This window comes from Poecilia mexicana, unplaced genomic scaffold (genome assembly GCF_051168715.1).
Source record: "Poecilia mexicana isolate PSO_F unplaced genomic scaffold, ASM5116871v1 scaffold_3, whole genome shotgun sequence".
Lineage (NCBI taxonomy): Eukaryota > Metazoa > Chordata > Actinopteri > Cyprinodontiformes > Poeciliidae > Poecilia > Poecilia mexicana.
In genome coordinates, this window is record NW_028263372.1 from 35171369 (window position 1) to 35187082 (window position 15714).

Here is a 15714-nt window from a genome sequence, read left to right on the forward strand (position 1 = left end):
ACGCCATTTTGTTTTAAATCCTTTTTTTTTTTCAAATCCAGCATGGCGCATGCGCACTGACAATTTCCAGCTATGGTTTCCAGTGTATGGAGAGCCATTTACTTAATTTTGCCTGGAAAAATTAATTAAAAGGCATAATTGGTAGACGTCTCGTTTAATGAGACATCCTTTAATTTAAAGTGAAATCATTTTTGTAAATGTGTTTTTCTTAACCAGTGAAACAGGTTTGGAATAGGTTAACCAGGAGAGAGGATTGTTTAAATTATTTAGCAATAAAAAGGACACAATTTTAAAATAACAGGATGGTTGCAACTGGAGACAAGTCCAAAATGTTTATTTGAGTGAACCGACCAGAAATTTGACACCAATCACATTGGTGTCGTGTTTTATCTGTACACACAGTAAGATCGCAGACTCACAGTTTGTATTTATTTTCTACAGTTCATTGAAATGTACCATGACAGCACACAGCGCTGCGGAAGCTAGCATGCCTCCTTGTGCTACATTGCTGCTCACAATAAAAAGCACAATGAATGTAAAATGCCCTCATTTTTGTTCAGTGATCAAATGAGGCTTGAATGTGTTTTTAGCAAAAATATACACACACCCAAAGCCATGAATACACTATACAGTTAAATATCTAATGTGCAGGTTCTTAAAAATAATTTTTTTCTTTTTTAAAATAAATCTCTGTTTCTCTCTAAATTAAATCTTCACTGAGGGTTAAGGACTTTGGCGATCAGCGGTGCACACTGAACAAAAACACCAACACTGAGGATGGTTCAGTGTTCTTACAGATTACAAACATTCTCAGCAACTCTGACGGAAAAACAAAACTCAGTGAGGATTCACTGCAAAAACACTACATATTACCAAGTACTTTTGGTCAACTTTCTAGAGCAAGTATCTTAGCCCAAAACTAACTTACAAGCACATTTTCAGCAAAATATAGCAGTTTAAGTCCTTAATATTGCCAAAAAAAAGGTACTAGTTCCTCTGGCAGATTAATTAACTTATGACATGGAAAATGTTTTGTTGTAAGTTAAATAAGTTGCCAATGGTAGTAGTGCTTTTTAAGGTCAATATTAAGGAATTGTTTACCTAAAACAAGCTCCTATTTCTAGCTGAAAAGTTGTTTGTAAGTTAGTTTTTTCCTATTTCAAGTATTAAGATGTGTGCATTAGAAACTCAACCAAAAATACTTGGTAGTATTTTGTGTTTTTGCAGTGTAGGACAGACGACTGCAGTAAAATGCTTAAACGTCAGAGATCTGCTCAGCCGACCACATACAAGCGTCTCTATTTCCAGATTAAATGTAATATTTATTATATTCTCCCAGGTATTAAGACTCTCTGCTCTCCTCTGGTTGGTTTTTCACCCAATGGCTGTTGTGAATAACAGATGAGCTTAGATTAAAAACCCAGTCTGACGGGACCGCTCGGTTCACTGCTCCAACGGCTGAGCTGGCTTTGGGTCCAGGGCGGTGTTGGGCTGCGGGGGGGGCTGTGGGGCGTCTTCAGGCTGCGGGGCGTCTTCAGGCTTAGGGGCGGTGTGGGGCTGCGGGGTGGTGTCGGGCTGCAGGGTGGGCTGAGGGGCGGTGTGGGGCTGCGGGGTGGTGTCGGGCTGCAGGGTGGTGTCGGGCTGCAGGGTGGGCTGAGGGGCGGTGTGGGGCTGCGGGGTGGTGTCGGGCTGCAGGGTGGTGTCGGGCTGCAGGGTGGGCTGAGGGGCGGTGTGGGGCTGCGGGGCGTCTCTGGGCTGCGGGGTGGTGTGGGGCTGCGGGGCGGTGTGGAGCTGTGGGGCAGGCTGAGGGGCGTCTTTGGGCTGCGGAGCGGGCTGAGGGGCGTCTCTGGGCTGAGGGGCGGTGTGGGGCTGCGGGGCGTCTCTGGGCTGCGGGGTGGTGTGGGGCTGCGGGACGTCTCTGGGCTGCAGGGTGGTGTGGGGCTGCGGGGCGGTGTGGAGCTGTGGGGCAGGCTGAGGGGCGTCTTTGGGCTGCGGAGCGGGCTGAGGGGCGTCTCTGGGCTGAGGGGCGGTGTGGGGCTGCGGGGCGTCTCTGGGCTGCGGGGTGGTGTGGAGCTGTGGGGCGGTGTGGGGCTGCGGGGTGGTGTCGGGCTGCGGGGCGGTGTGGGGCTGCGGGGTGGTGTCGGGCTGCGGGGCAGTGTGGAGCTGCGGGGGGGGCTGAGGGGCGTCTTTGGGTTGAGGGGCGGTGTGGGGCTGCGGGGCGTCTCTGGGCTGCGGGGTGGTGTGGAGCTGCGGGGTGTTGTGGAGCTGTGGGGCAGGCTGAGGGGCGTCTTTGGGCTGCGGAGCGGGCTGAGGGGCGTCTCTGGGCTGAGGGGCGGTGTGGGGCTGCGGGGCGTCTCTGGGCTGCGGGGTGGTGTGGAGCTGCGGGGTGTTGTGGAGCTGTGGGGCGGTGTGGGGCTGCGGGGTGGTGTCGGGCTGCGGGGCGGTGTGGGGCTGCGGGGTGGTGTCGGGCTGCGGGGCGGTGTGGAGCTGCGGGGGGGGCTGAGGGGCGTCTTTGGGTTGAGGGGCGGTGTGGGGCTGCGGGGCGTCTCTGGGCTGCGGGGTGGTGTGGAGCTGCGGGGTGTTGTGGAGCTGTGGGGCGGTGTGGGGCTGCGGGGTGGTGTCGGGCTGCGGGGCGGTGTGGAGCTGCGGGGCGTCTCTGGGCTGCGGGGCGTCTCTGGGCTGCGGGGTGGTGTGGGGCTGTGGGGCGGTGTGGGGCTGCGGGGTGGTGTCGGGCTGCGGGGCGGTGTGGGGCTGCGGGGCGGTGTGGGGCTGTGGGGCGGTGTGGGGCTGTGGGGCGGTGTGGAGCTGCGGGGCAGGCTGAGGGGCGTCTTTGGGTTGAGGGGCGGTGTGGGGCTGCGGGGTGGTGTCGGGCTGCGGGGCGGTGTGGAGCTGCGGGGCAGGCTGAGGGGCGTCTTTGGGCTGCGGGACGGTGTCAGGCTGAGGGGTGTCTTTGGGCTGTGGGGCAGTGAGGGGCTGCGGGGCGGTGTCGGGCTGCGGGGCGGGCTGCGGGGCGGGCTGAGGGGCGTCTTTGGGCTGCGGGGCGGTGTCAGGCTGAGGGGCGTCTTTGGGCTGTGGGGCAGTGAGGGGCTGCGGGGCGTCTTCGGGACTGTCTGTCCACAGCTCCACGGACTCCTGCGTGTCGAAGAACTCGTCGGGCCCCTCAGGGGACTGGGGCGTCTGCGAGCTGGACCCGGCCTCGCTGCTGCTCTCCCTCAGCTCCAGCAGCACTGGCAGCGACCCGGGCAGGCAGTAGCCCTCCATGCGGCCCAGACTCAGCTCTGCCAGCGCCACGCAGGCCGGCCTCTGCTCCGGGATTGGCTCCAGAGCGCTGCAGGACACCTCCTGTCTGTCTACTGCTGGTTCTGGGTCGTTGGGCTGCTTGTCGGGCTGCTTGTCGGGTTCAGGTTCGGGTTCTTCTTCTGGGGAGTTGTTTGGAGTCAGCGGGACTTCAGCGGGTGGCGGCTGGGCGGAGGCGTTTTGGGAGGAGTGGGTTTCCTCGCTGCTCTGCGGGGTGAGCGACACCTTGTCGCTGAAGCTGAACCGCGGCGAAGTGTCTGCCGTGGTGGGGGAGGACGGGCCGGCGCTGGAAACTGTGCTGGATGGACCGCTGCTGTCTGCGGGGACGGAAAACACAGAAAATCTGCTTACAGGGGCGGCATCGTGTTCATCAGTCACATAGTCTCCATTTTATAACATAATCAAGAAGCTATGATCAGATGGTAAAAAAATGTTGAGACTGTCTCTTTAAGAAGCTCCTGCTGTTTCTGGTCATCACAACATGGCTCCTCTATTAAACCTTGAACAACGTTTTTACCAGAGAAGTAGCTCCTCAGCCAAATGCTGCTGGCTAGTCTGAAGGAGCTGAGTGGAGGAGGAGCTTTGTCCTCAAAGGCGGGGCTAGGCCCACCCAGGTGTTTTACACACTGAATAGTTGCCATGGAGATGAAAGGATTTCTCAAACATGCATGAAAGAATTAAAGCAACAATCCAAATCTGTTTCTGATGAGGAAATAACATTAAGACATGATGAAAAGATAAAAAAAAAAAAGTCAATTTTACATGATACCGCCCCTTTAAGCAATATTCAAACTAAAAGGTTTACTTCTCTCTTTGGAGTCACATTCACTGTTTACTGTCACTCTGCGCTGTGTCAAACCAACCAAACCGTTTGGGGGCGTGGCCAGAAGCATCTTAATAGGATTTAAAGTGACGCCCTAAAACAGCTCAATATAGGTAGAACTGAGCAGACTAAAATCTCATCATCTAAGAATGATTACGTGAAAATAATGTAATGAACATGTTTTGTATAACCTGTTCAATGAGGCACAGTAGGTCACCTTTAAGAGAAACTGTAATAAGCTAAAACTGGTATCAGAAACTGGCCAAAACAGCCTGACTGGTAGAGACTGAAGAGATGGTTGTAAAAGATAATTTTATGTGATACATAATAAACATATTGAAAATGGTTCTGAAGGAGGCGTTGATACTCACACCATGGAGGTCTGTCGGTGCGAGATCTGAGCGACATGGAGGTTGACAAGACCCTCTGAGGGATGTAAGCGTCCACCGACGGCTGATTGTGAGCGCCCAACATGGCCGACAGAGCTGTGGGGGGGAAACACAGAGAGCAAATTAAACTGAAGGAAGTTACTGCTACTACTTTTGAAAAGAACGGCGAGGTTTCCTGACCTCTGGAGGTTCTGGTGTGTGTATCCCCGGCGCTCTCGCAGACTCTGGTGAGGAACTCGTTGACCTGCCTGAGCGACAGCGAGTTGTGCAGCGTCTCCAGCGGGTAGATGGAGGGCACCATGGAGCAGCCTTCGAAGCCTGCAGCAGAGGAGACACATGGCACCCGCGGGCGCATCAGCTTAAACCCCAACACTGCAGGAAAATGGTGACGTCCATCACCAAAAGGCCCGGCAACTCCCACCCAAAACCCCCCGACACGGTGCTGCAGGAACCTGTCTACTGGTCTGCGATCTCCAGCCGTCCCGTTCTGTTTGATTCCATACAGGCAAGTTGCAAAAAAACCATGCTGAATGCCCGGAAAACGGGACACAACTAACAGGTCTCCATATGTTTGCAAAAGCAAGCAGGTTCCTCTAAAGCCCCCCAACCAAAAACATAAAAATAAAAACATAAACATCCACCGTTTCTCTGAGTCCCTGTTCCTCTGACAACACGCTCCCCAAGCTGGTTAGTTCACAACCAGAGCCGTTCATCAAACCGCAGCCGGAACAACCTGAGATGACGGTGCTTTAACTAGGCCGGTGTTCGCCACAGAGACAGCAAACAAGCAGGAGTTGCATGCTGGTTAGGGTCAGGACAGAGGAGCCAAAGCGCCGAGCTGTAGGTCCGGTTCCTGTCTGAATCCGGACTGGGAACTTGCAGACTCGTGCGCCGTCATTCAGGCATGTTTACATCCGTAAAGCACAACCCGCTGCAGTATGACGCTACGCACTGTGCCAACATGCTCACAACAGACGATTTTTGCACTCCACCTTTTCTTTATGTTGCATAAAATTCAACATTATGAGGAAAATAAACTCAGTAAATAAAAGTTTGAGTGAAAAAGTACCAAAATGCTCAAAATAAAACTGAAATTAGCAACAAACACTCCAGATTTAGATCAATCTGAATCTGAAAGTTGATTGTTTTACTTCATCAGTCTGCTTTGATATAAAGACAGTTTCTGTTCATTTATTAAGCTTCTTTAGACCTGAATGTTGGTCATTTTGTTATGTTAGTTCCAATGTTAGATCGGTATTCCTGCTGTCTGCTATTCAGCTATCTTCTACTAAGGCGCTAATAGCTGAGCTAATTTTTTGTTTTACGCTTTAGCTAAATTTGAAAACGTTTAGCGCACTTATCTTCCTGTACATAAATAAATTCTCCAGCGCTAACTTACTTGGATGTTTTGTAAACTTTCAGTGAAATAAGGTTTGACATTTGTGTTGAAGTTTTGGTTACTGACCAAGTCAGATGTTTATATCCATGCTCTTATTTTGAAATGGGTGTATACTGTTTACACATCATTTTTGTTTCCTCTTTTCCCCAAATCACTTTTTAACTAAACTGATCAGAAAAAAAAACTACACAAGTATAAAAACAAAACACAGACGATAGAGAACAAGATGTAAATATAAATATAGTTTATAAGGGAACTGAAGTAAACGCATTAACATTAGTTACTGCTAAATACAATATTGGTGTAATTTTGGCAATAGCTTCCCTAAAGAGCTACACCATGTTGGTGTAGCTCTTTAGGTTTAGCATCCACTAGTATGTTGCTATAGTGCTTTAGCATTAGCTTAAGCTAAATACAATATAGTTATAGTGCTTTAAAGTTAGCTTCTGCTAAATACTGTGCTGGTATATCGCTTTAGCATTAGCTTTTGATAAACACTGTGTATGTATTGTGCTACAGCGTTGGTTTAAGTCAAATACAGTGTTGGTGTAGTGCTTTAGAGGTAGCAGAGGGAGCATCTATGAAAAATGCTTTAGAGTTTAGCACAACTATCGTTTTAGTTAGCGGCGCTCATTACTGGTTTTGGGTAAAACAAGTAACTTCTGTGAAGGCAACACATCAACCAAAATCAACAATATTTGGAAGAAATTATATCAGAGAAAAGCCCAGCTGGCGAAATGTTGAGATGAAGAAACGGCTATTTGTGTGGATCACACCTTCCTACATGAGCATTAGGTCAGGAGGAATCTGGACTTATCCCGGAGTTTAGGAGGCTCCTTACAGATGTTCATAAAAGTATTCACTCCCCTTTGAAGTTTCTCACATTTTGCTACGTTGCAACAAGGAAACAAAAGTAATGCATAATACTAATTAAATGAATTAAAAAGAAAAAGGGGATCTTGTCCTAACCCTGCTCTAAACTTATTTTATTTTACAAAGTTTATTTTACTGCATCCCACAATGCAGCACATACCTGGCTACGGAAAGCCATTTGGCTCAAACCCACCATGGTGTAGCAAGCACACCAAAAACGAAACCGCCAGAGTTTGTTTGGAACCGTTTGGAGACGAATGTTTGGATCCGCAGTCAACATAAACAAACCACAATAAGGAAGGAAAATAAACCACAGTGAACATCATATGGAGGCTCACAGGATTCTCTGGGTTTTATTTATGCGTATCAGAATAATGGGGGCTAAGTATAAATGCACATCAAACTTCTAAGGCTTTAATTTAGAAAGAAAATCCTCCACTTTCTATAAAATCCACCCAAGTGTCTGGCTGAAAGGTCACAAAATGTGAAAAATAATCAAAGGGTGTGAATACTTTTGCTAGTTTCTGCATCTTGAACGATTCTTTGGTTCCAGTTACGCAGATTACCAAAATCTGTCTGGTGATTGAACAGAAATAAGTAAAAAAGTCCCAACAAAACCTTTAAAAACCTGAAAAGAATCAAGAAAATGTGGAGGAATAAATATTTTTCTGTTTTTAAAGACGGTTTTAGATGCAATTTGAGGAAAATTTGAAGATTCCAGTCAAATGGATAATATTTACAACATGGTTTGGTTGCACTACAAAACTAATCCGGTTAACATAATCCTTGTTAAATTACATTTTATAAATAAATCAAACTGAATTTAGCTGATTAAATCTAAATAAATCATCAAAGAGACAGAAAGTACAAACATTTTATTTCTATTAAATAAGCTTGTTTGTGCTTTTTCTACTTTATTTAATGTTATACATTATTCATAATGGTCAGACTTAGATCAAAACTATAATTAATGATATTTAAGGAAATTCTAACCAACATATTTGCATATTTGGAATTTATATAACCTCACAAAATATAATCTAGTATAACATAACTTAATATAATAAGTTAATAACATAAAAGTATCTTTTAAAATACAAAATAATTTTATATTATATATTATAATGCAATATAACATAATTTAACACTGCATAATAATTTTATACAAATATCACAATTCAACCTAATATAACTGAACATAATAATAATTTTATATAACAGTTTATATAATTTCACATAATACAATTTAACATTTTAATATGACATACTTTGATAAAAATTCATATAATAAAAGACAAAATATAGTATAAAATATGATCTAATATAACATTAATATCATAATTTAACATAATATACATGTATAGTCATGTTTGGGTCAAACCATTTATTATAATTAGCATAATTTTATAAAATATAATTTCATGTAACATAATTTAATAGTTTAATATCACATTATTTGGTATAATTTCAATATAATAAAATATAACTTTTAATATAAAATAATATAATATATATTTTTATAGTTAAGTTTGAGTGAAAATATTTAATCCTCAGATGGAAATTTCTGCATATTTGGTATTTATAGAAGATAAAATGGTTGTAAAGTTTCCTTATTTTGAGAAATAATTAATTTCAGCATTTTCAAGGCGATTATAGTAAAATCAGTAATTTGTGTGGTAAAATGGCGGCAGAGCTGAATTTGCTGAGACTTGCGGCTCAGGCCGCCGCAGCCGGCAGCAGAAACAGGCAGGCATGCAGAAACACCAGGAGGCGAAGCAACGGGGGTCAACCACAGAGCAAGCACAGTCCCAACGAAACCAGAGGTTAATCAGAGGCCGGGGGAGCAGGAGGAGGGCGGGGCCTGGGGCTGACCGTGGAGGCACTCTAGGGGGTCCTGGCCGGAGATGAGCCAGTTTCGGAAGAGGCGCAGGTGGTAGGAGCACTGGTGGAGGTGGTGGGCCAGAGCGTGGTCCAGAGAGAGCTGGCGGCGGCCCGAGCTGAGGTCGGTGGATAAAAACCTCAACAACTGGGCCACATGGTGTTCCTCCACGGGCTCTGAGGAAGAAGAGGGAGAGCGAGTGGACAGAGCAGTGGGGGGAACAGAGGATACACAAGGTTTGATGCTCAGGGGGGAGAGAAGGTCTGAGGTACGACAGATGAGACAGGAGGAAGGAGGCGTGTGCAAGGTTGGGCGAATTTATCCACGGGAAGCAGCCGTTTATCGTAAAAACACCTTACCAAAAGGATTTTGACGTTTGTATGATAAAACATTTTATTTCTGCTTTTTTCTCAGCGTTTCTTCCTGGAGAGCTTCAGTGAATAGTGAATAGTTTTTAGGGATGCACCGATTGCATGTACGCGCTGCTAAATGTGCTACTGGGGCAAGCAACTCACCGCTGAAGAAGAACCATTTATCCGCCGTCAGCGTCCGTGGCTATGCTAACTAGCTTTAGCCTTCACAACAGGCTATGCTAGCTGCAGCGTAGCAGAGAGCAATGGGGCAAAGGATAGGGAGAATGAGCAGCGCCACAAATACTGTGATTGACAGCACTAAGACCCGCCTCCTCGCTCTGATTGGTTGTTTTTGGTCCGGAATCGGTTGTAGTAGCTCAGATTGAAAACGGCAGCAGAACTTGATGACCCGTCTCAAACTGTAACGTCACGACTTGGTGACAGATTCAACAAATATGTAAAATATTTTTCAGAAATGTTACCTTTAGTTTTAAGACCGTTTTTGAGCAATTTGGAAAGTTCAAAATAAATATGTATGGAAACTAGACAGAATTAGAACAAGAAGAAAAAACGAAACAACTATTTCTTCTGGACAAAACTCAGAAAAACTGTGATAAGAAAAACGATCATGTTTACGTCATGTGGATTTACTGATGTGCAGGTGGTTAATTTTACCAGGCGGTGCTGAAGACGAGTTCAGAAAATTCACTTATGTGTGTTTTTCTCCAACTTGTGAAATCAAACGATTTTAACACATATTAATATAAATACCATATAAATATTTAATGGTATTTAATTGTTTTTAACCATTTTTAATTATCTTAAACAGTTTTTAACGGCATTTAGTCGAATTTCTGCTGGTAAAATGCTTTTCAGAGCTGGTTGATGGAGCTGCAGCACTTGGTGATTGTGTCCCAATATTGAAAAGAAAATCTAGATTGGGAATCATGACAATGTGCCTGATCTATGAGGGCGGATCTATGCAGTCTAATTCTGTGCTCTAAGAACGCCATTCTTTATTTTTATTTTACATTGGCTGTTCTACTCTTAATTTCACTGTAAAAAGTTGTTCTTACCCATTTGACCATCCTTGTAAAGCTGTTGGTGTGTTTAAAACTGTGCAGTTATCAAATAAATGTGTAATTCAGCACCCTTTATGTCTGTGTTTAAAAACACATTTTAAACAGTATTCACTTTTCACTTCCAAATCAGTATTGGCAGTGATCGGTGCATCCCTATTTTCAGTCCTTTGCCTTGCTTATATCTTTTATCCAGTTAAAGCCATTGGATTTTTTGGCAACTACTTGATCAATTTTTGGACTTTTATGTCCATTTAAATTGTTCCATCCAAATAAAAAGCCCAAATGTCTTTTGTGTGAACATGTCGGCCGTTGTCATTTGCTGTATGGACGGATGTCGGTTGGAAAAGCGTTGCACATCGCCCAACCTTAGTGTGGTGCACCGTGTGTGTGAGGGATTTGCTCTCATTAACGGCAGCAACAGCCAACAATCAGAAGAAGCAGCAAATCATCCGGGAAGTGCCCAGCGTGTCAGTGAAGCTGAAGGCAATGCACAGAAAACGACACGTTGCTCCTCTGCAGCCTCTGGACAGAACCGAGCGACCCGACGACGGACAACGAGAACCGCGAAGGAGCAAGAGACACAACAGCAGCAGCAGCAGCAGCAGCAGCAGCAGCAGCAGCAGTAGCTACAGGAACCAGTGAAGCCCAAACTTCCCCCAGGGTTGTTAAAACATCAACAGACTGCCTGACGCCACCCGGTAATGACACACGGCCCATGGACGTGTTAATACCAGCACAAACCAGCAGCAGGACCGGTCAGGGCTGTACCTGTCCAACTGCACAAGCGGGACGCAGACGATGCGACGGTGGACGAGTCGTCTTGTGTCCCTGCGGTGAATGACACGTCAGTGACAACAGGACAATTTCAGGATTTATCAGCTGCACAGGCACTAAACAACTCACAAAACCACCAAAAAAAAATTTTAATACGGCAATTACTCTGTCTAAAAACGAACAACAGTCCCCAATCCGCCGAGCGGAACCAAGAAACTACCAAGTGGAGTATGAATGAGAGGACATAGTTGCACCTTTCTGCTCTGAAATCTGGATTTTCACAAAGCAACAACACAGAGAAGCATGAGAAGAGCAAACGGGATGACCTTTAACCCTTCCCCTGTCTGAGGATTACAGATTCAGCCGGTCGGGGCAGAGAACAGAGAAGGGTTAAATCCTGGCATGTTGCTTTAAATCGTCATGGCAACTAGGCCTGTCACAATACATTCCACTGGACGATAAATTGTCCCACAAGTTATTAGAATAAACGAGAATATCGTAGTTCTGAGACCATTTTCAAGTAATATTATGTTAATGGCAAAATAAAAATGTAAGAACATATTCTTAAAGATCAATAAACATTAAATTCTAAAAAACATTTATCACTGAAACTGGAAGACTCTTAAATGTCCAACATAAACAAAAACATCAAATTAAATGAACTATAATATCTCTGCATACAAAACTGTTCTTCAAAAAAGGTTCAGTTGAGACCAAAGCAGCAGACTGAAAACTTTTATCATCCAGTTTTTGACAGAAAGAGAAAAACGATAAATCATGCCAATGGAAATTATTGAGTTCATTTTAATTTATTATGCAATTCATTTATTGCGACAGGCCTAATGGAAACAAGTGTGTGTTCAATGTGATTACATGCAAACACACACACACACACACACACACAGACACGCTGCTGAACAATGACTGATGAGGTGGTGGCAACAGGTGTATGCAGGATGTAAAACAGGGTTCCCACCTGAGGTTCATGATTAACAACTTTGATTTAAAATCATGGAAACTGTGAAGAAATTATTCGAATTTTATTTATTTTACGTAATTTTATAAGATTTTAGTAGGGGCTAAATTGGAGAGGATAGTCGTACTTAAAATTCTTAAAATGGCTTTTATTTCCATTCACACCAACATTAAAGTTACTGCATATTTTATTCTGTATCAAGATGCAATAAAAATGTTATGAAATGTGTTTTCAAACGATGGAAAGTGAAGAAAGTTACACTAAAGCTGTAAAAAAAAAAAAGATAATTTTCTTCAAATGCCAAAATTTACACTATAAAGTGACATAACAGCAATGCCTTGGCTTTTAGCCGGTCATAAGAGGAAGAAAATGGGGGTTAGTTTTTCAAAACGCTATTGCTATTCATTTAGTTATTTACATATTTAGTTGAAGAATTTGTTTAAATTAATATGAGTTACAGCAACTTTTAATTTTCCTTTGGGATCAATTGTGTATTTTTGAATTGAATAAATATCAAACTAAATATTTAATTGGGAAGCTAAATATTTGGCTTCAACCTAATATTTAGCTAATAATCCAAGTCACTTGCCAATAACCGAAAGTGGACTACCAAAATAAAACCGCCTTCTATGGTGGCAGGCAACTTCCACTTATTGGCAAGTGACTTTCAATGTCAACTAAATATTTAGATCTGAAGCTAAACATTTAGCTCTAAACTAAATATTTTTCTAACTAACTAAACATTTAGTTTGAAGCTAATATTTAGCTCAGAGCTAGATATTTAACTAATACACAAATTCACTTTCCATTAACCAGAAGTGGCAATCTAAATATTTAGATCCGAAGTTTTGAAGCAAAAATATTTAGCTTCAAACTAGGTATTCAGTTTGTACTAAATATTTAGTTTAAATATTAGCTCGAAGCTGTATATTTAGCTTCTATCTAATTTTTAGCTCTGAGTCAATATTAGCAAATCTTTGCCAAGTATACAAATCTATTAGCCAAGATTTCCATACTAGGCTAATATGCAAATCTCTTCTGAATAACTGGAACTACCAAATTGGAGGCTTTTACTTTGGTAGTGAACTTCCAGTTATTGGCAAGTGAATTTGCATATTACCTAAATATTTAGATTTGAGGCTAAATATCAAATAGCTAAATGTTAATTTAGCTATTCAACTGGAATAGTATATTTTCTTCACATTTTTCAGAGTTCGAGTTCAATTTTTAATAAACTAATGATAATGTTAACTGATTTTTAGCTGAGCAGCCTAATATATGCTATATTAAATGCCTTGACATGCATGCAACATCTAAGCTGCACAGCTAGGGGGTGATGCTGTTGTAATAAACAACATAAAATAAAAAAAAAGCATCCTGAGCATGGCTAAAGCAACGCTAGGCTAAAAATCTCCAAAAACAACACCTTGGTCACTGATCATCCTAACCTCGCACATGTTCGCCCATGAAATCGGCTCCACAGACAATTTTCCTGTGTTTTCACATGGATGCACAACAAACTACTAGAGTTTGCAGTTAAAATTTTGCCTCAGTCAAAAAAGAACTTGAACGGCATCTTCAAATAATGATTATTACTGAAGTCAAAAATCAACACTTTGGAAAGCAAAGCGGCAAAAGTAGCACAAAACTCTGTGTCTTGCAAAGCATGCGTGTTAGTTTTTCTAAATTAATTGTGTTTGATGTAACAATCTTCTGTGAAGTAGAGTTCTGTAATAACTATTAGTGTTTAGTTTGAAGTCAAAATGTGTTACATTTCAGGGGGATTAAATGTATTTCAGCACCTGTTCACAGCAAACATCACATCCAGACTTTATAACACAAACAGCTTATTTCCATGATACAGAAAACCTAATTCTGCTTAAACTCAAATACTGTCTCATTTCTACAAAATGACTTATTTTAATCAGTTTGTGCTCTGCTCCATTATTAGGAAGTGAAGTTAGGGGAAACTTGATAGTAAAAATAAATAAAAACAAACATAAAAATGAAAAACTTATCCAAATCTGCCACATTAACCAGCATCATCATTCTTAAAAAATATGCTTTAGTCCAACAAAAAGGTAACACTTTATTTGAAGGGGTGTGCATAAGACTGACATAACATCTGTCATAAACATGAACAAGTCCTTATGAATGTTTATGACTGATGTCATGAAGTGTCATTCGGTAAATAATGACACTCTTAATGCAAAGTTGCTCTAAAAGTTGCATTGAAAGTCCATTAAAAATGCCAACGTTGCATTAAATTGTCACTATTTACAAAATCATGCAAAGTTGGCACTTTTAATGGACTTTTAATGCAATTTTTAAAGCAACTTTGCATTAAAAGTGTCATTATTTACCGAATGACACTTCATGACAACAGTCAGACATTCATAAGGACTCGTTCATGTTTATGACAGTGTTATGTCAGTCTTATGCACACCCCTTCAAGTAAAGTGTTACCAAAAACACATTAAGAGGGCATTCACACCAGCCCTGTTCTCTTTAATCAAACTGGTTCGTTTGATTAGAACGTCCATTTCGTTTGAATGTGAACTCTAATCCGCCTATAAACCTCGGTCTGGGTTTGATTGAAGTGAACTCTGGTGCAAACGTGAACGGCAAGCGAACCAGAGCCCGTTCCAAAAGTAGGAGGCAGACTACAGTGCAGGGCATTCTGGGTAAAGACAACCAAAACAAATACACTAAGCTACTGCTGGCAGGAGAAATGACTCGTGATATTAAGCCAAAGACAAAAGAAAAATCCTTCAACAGCTAAAATCTGACGCCACTCCATTTTGTTTACATTTCCTGAAGAAGGAAGTTGCGCTCAGTGTCTTCTTCAGAGGTTTTTGTGTTGTTTCCTTCAATGGTTCTTGATGCAGCGCCCCCAGAGGAGAGGAGGGGAACGGGTTGCTCAAGTAGTTTGGTTGGTTTGACTCAGAGCAGAAAAAAAAGGACCACAGCAGCTGGAAATGTAATAAATGTTGCAACTCTGGTTCCCAATCAAACTGAGTTTATCCAGTCTATCAGGTGTGAAAACACCTTAAATAATCCTGGTTCAAACCTCAGGAACCATGGGAAACCATAAAAACAAACTAACAACAACCAGGCAGGAAAAACGTTTCCAGTTACAGCAAGAATGAGCAACAGGAGGATTTCTGCACGGCTCTACATAGACAGTTAGTAAAATGTTTCCAGTTATATTAAAATTGTTCTTTAACAACCTTTGGAAAATATGCTGACATTCCCAACATTTGTTCAAAAGGTTTAAAATGAAGGATTAGTGGGAACCCTGGTTAGACAGAGAATGTCAGTGTTAGAAAAATAAGAGTCCAAAGTGAATGAATTAAAGAAAAATTTGGTACAAAATCAACAAAATAACGGAAACCTGGAAATGCTGGAGGGCCATGTGGAATAAAAAATAAAAAAATATCCAAAGTAGAAAAAAAAAAACTAAAAGTTTGAAGGCATGCGAGACAAAGGGAGGTGCAGTGGAAAAATACTTGAAAGAAGCAGACGTACCATTAGTCGGATGCTTTGCAAACGACACAGAAAATCGTTTTACTGCCGGCATAGACAACAACTCTGAGGAAATAAAAAAATAAATAAATAAAAAATTCACTAGAGTCACCATGAACCAAAACAGCTCACATGTATCATGTTGTGTAATTCCCTGGGCTTCCCTAATGTGCTCGGGGAAAAATAAATGAACCTAAACGAATGAGCGGTTCGAGAATCAGAAGGATGTCCTGGTTTCAGGTAAAACATGCAAAATGTTTGAAGATGTTTTACTCATGGCTGTCAATGGAACATCTTCAGATGAGGAAGTGACATGAAACCATTAAAACTCAAACGAAAAAATA

General features: G+C 42.6%; 1 protein-coding gene across 3 annotated transcripts in view; it reads right to left on the minus strand.

Annotated features, from left to right (window-relative positions):
• Nucleotides 1–317: 317 nt before the first annotated feature.
• Nucleotides 318–15714, minus strand: part of ppip5k1a (diphosphoinositol pentakisphosphate kinase 1a) — a 55865-nt gene continuing 40468 nt past the window's right edge. For 2 of the 3 annotated variants that reach the window (XM_088004501.1, XM_088004500.1), the window contains 3 exons: nt 4690–4827; nt 4492–4605; nt 318–3614 (listed from right to left, as the gene is read on the minus strand). In XM_088004501.1, the coding sequence (XP_087860627.1) occupies nt 1444–3614; nt 4492–4605; nt 4690–4827 (2423 nt within the window). In that variant the 3' untranslated portion in view covers nt 318–1443. Of the gene's footprint in view, nt 3615–4491; nt 4606–4689; nt 4828–15373; nt 15437–15714 lie in introns of all 3 variants that reach the window. The other variant, XM_088004499.1, reaches the window with a different exon arrangement.